General features: G+C 44.1%; 1 protein-coding gene across 1 annotated transcript; it reads right to left on the bottom strand.

The window, feature by feature from the left end:
* Positions 1-140: 140 nt before the first annotated feature.
* LOC107578038 (sterol regulatory element-binding protein 1-like) lies at positions 141-648 on the bottom strand. Its single transcript, XM_016264040.1, has 2 exons — positions 418-648; positions 141-317 (listed from the first exon to the last, which is right to left on the bottom strand). Exons 1-2 carry the CDS (start codon positions 640-642, stop codon positions 141-143), a joined length of 402 nt encoding a protein of 133 aa, XP_016119526.1. The 5' UTR covers positions 643-648.
* Positions 649-1,245: the final 597 nt, after the last annotated feature.

Below are 1,245 nucleotides of genomic sequence, written 5' to 3'. Positions count from 1 at the left end.
CCCAGCGACTTAACACTGCTTTTGTGCTGCAGGGACACATATCTTGAACAGGGATCTACAGTGCTACTAATATGATTGACGGCCAGTTCACACCAAGAACGAAACATTAAATTGAAGCAAATCTACAAGCTTGGTGCTATTTAGCAACTCTTGGTCTTGGGACTGTGTTTGTGTACCTGCAGTGAGGTGTTATGGATTGGCGCCGTGGATGTGATGCAGGGTGACGCTACTGTTGTTACTGTTGTCACTGTTGTCACTGGCTTCAAAGTTGTGAGCAAGAGAGAGTCTGCCTTAATGAACTGCGGCTGCAACAAAACCTGCATGCAAAAACACATGAAGAATGCTCAACGCACACAAAGCTTATTCGGCTGTCAAATGTAAATTCCTGTGCATGTGGGCATCAATAAAAGCACTTACCGGAAGCTGCTGAACCTGAGGGGAGATGGTCTGTGTGGGAGGGCTGGAGGAGGTGGTCAGGATTGGTGAAGCCGTGAGGCTCTGCACATGGGCTTGGATGGCCATTGGCTGCACATTCTGTAGAGAGGCGGGGAGACTCGGGATTGGCTGAGGGGAGCTCTGCTGAGTGACCGCTGCAATAACCAGATCACGAGAGGACAGAAAGGCAAGAACTTCATTAAACATGCTTTGCAGAAATCTCCAGTTCATTCTGATGGGGTGTTCGGTAAAGCTCGTGTCTGTAATAATAACAGTAAGGCAGCGGAGGATCATTTAGGCTAACTATAGAAATACATAACTCAATTCACCGTGACTGAACTTTGATCTACGCTAGTGTGATGTTGTATTCTCTCTTTGGCCTGGTAGAGACATCACCTAAGCCTTGATAAGCAGAATGAAACAAAATGATAAAAGCACATACAAAGAAAGAATGTGGGCTGGGCAGCTTTACACACGAGCACAATGTATGGTAAAAGGTCACTGGGTTTCCAGGACTGACAACAGTGACTTCACCGTCTGCACCTTGAACTCAAATTGCCTTTTCATAACAGATTACAGCTACCTGAAGAGAACGGCTGGCATATCACTGATCAAAGGTGATGGATTTTATAGTCTTAGTAATGCAATCATGTTGGAGTTAGATCGATGACAGCATTTGATCTAGTTACTATAAAGTTTTTCACGAGTCAAACTGACTGAATGAGTTTCAGTTGAAAGTAGGGATGTAACGATTCACTCAACTCACGATTCACGATTATTATTTTTTTACAAAATGAGATTTAAGACAAA

The sequence above is a fragment of the Sinocyclocheilus grahami genome, unplaced genomic scaffold (genome assembly GCF_001515645.1).
Source record: "Sinocyclocheilus grahami isolate Dianchi unplaced genomic scaffold, SAMN03320097.WGS_v1.1 scaffold8498.1, whole genome shotgun sequence".
In the NCBI taxonomy this organism is placed as follows: domain Eukaryota; kingdom Metazoa; phylum Chordata; class Actinopteri; order Cypriniformes; family Cyprinidae; genus Sinocyclocheilus; species Sinocyclocheilus grahami.
Note: the sequence above shows the minus strand (reverse complement) of the source record. Positions and strands in the feature narration are given on the sequence as shown.

Coding starts and splice junctions, on each gene's coding strand:
- LOC107578038 (XM_016264040.1), bottom strand. CDS start 642: ATGTTTAATGAAGTTCTTGCCTTTCTGTCCTCTCGTGATCTGGTTATT. Junction 318..417: donor CTCAGGTTCAGCAGCTTCCG/GTAAGTGCTTTT, acceptor TTTTGCATGCAG/GTTTTGTTGCAGCCGCAGTT.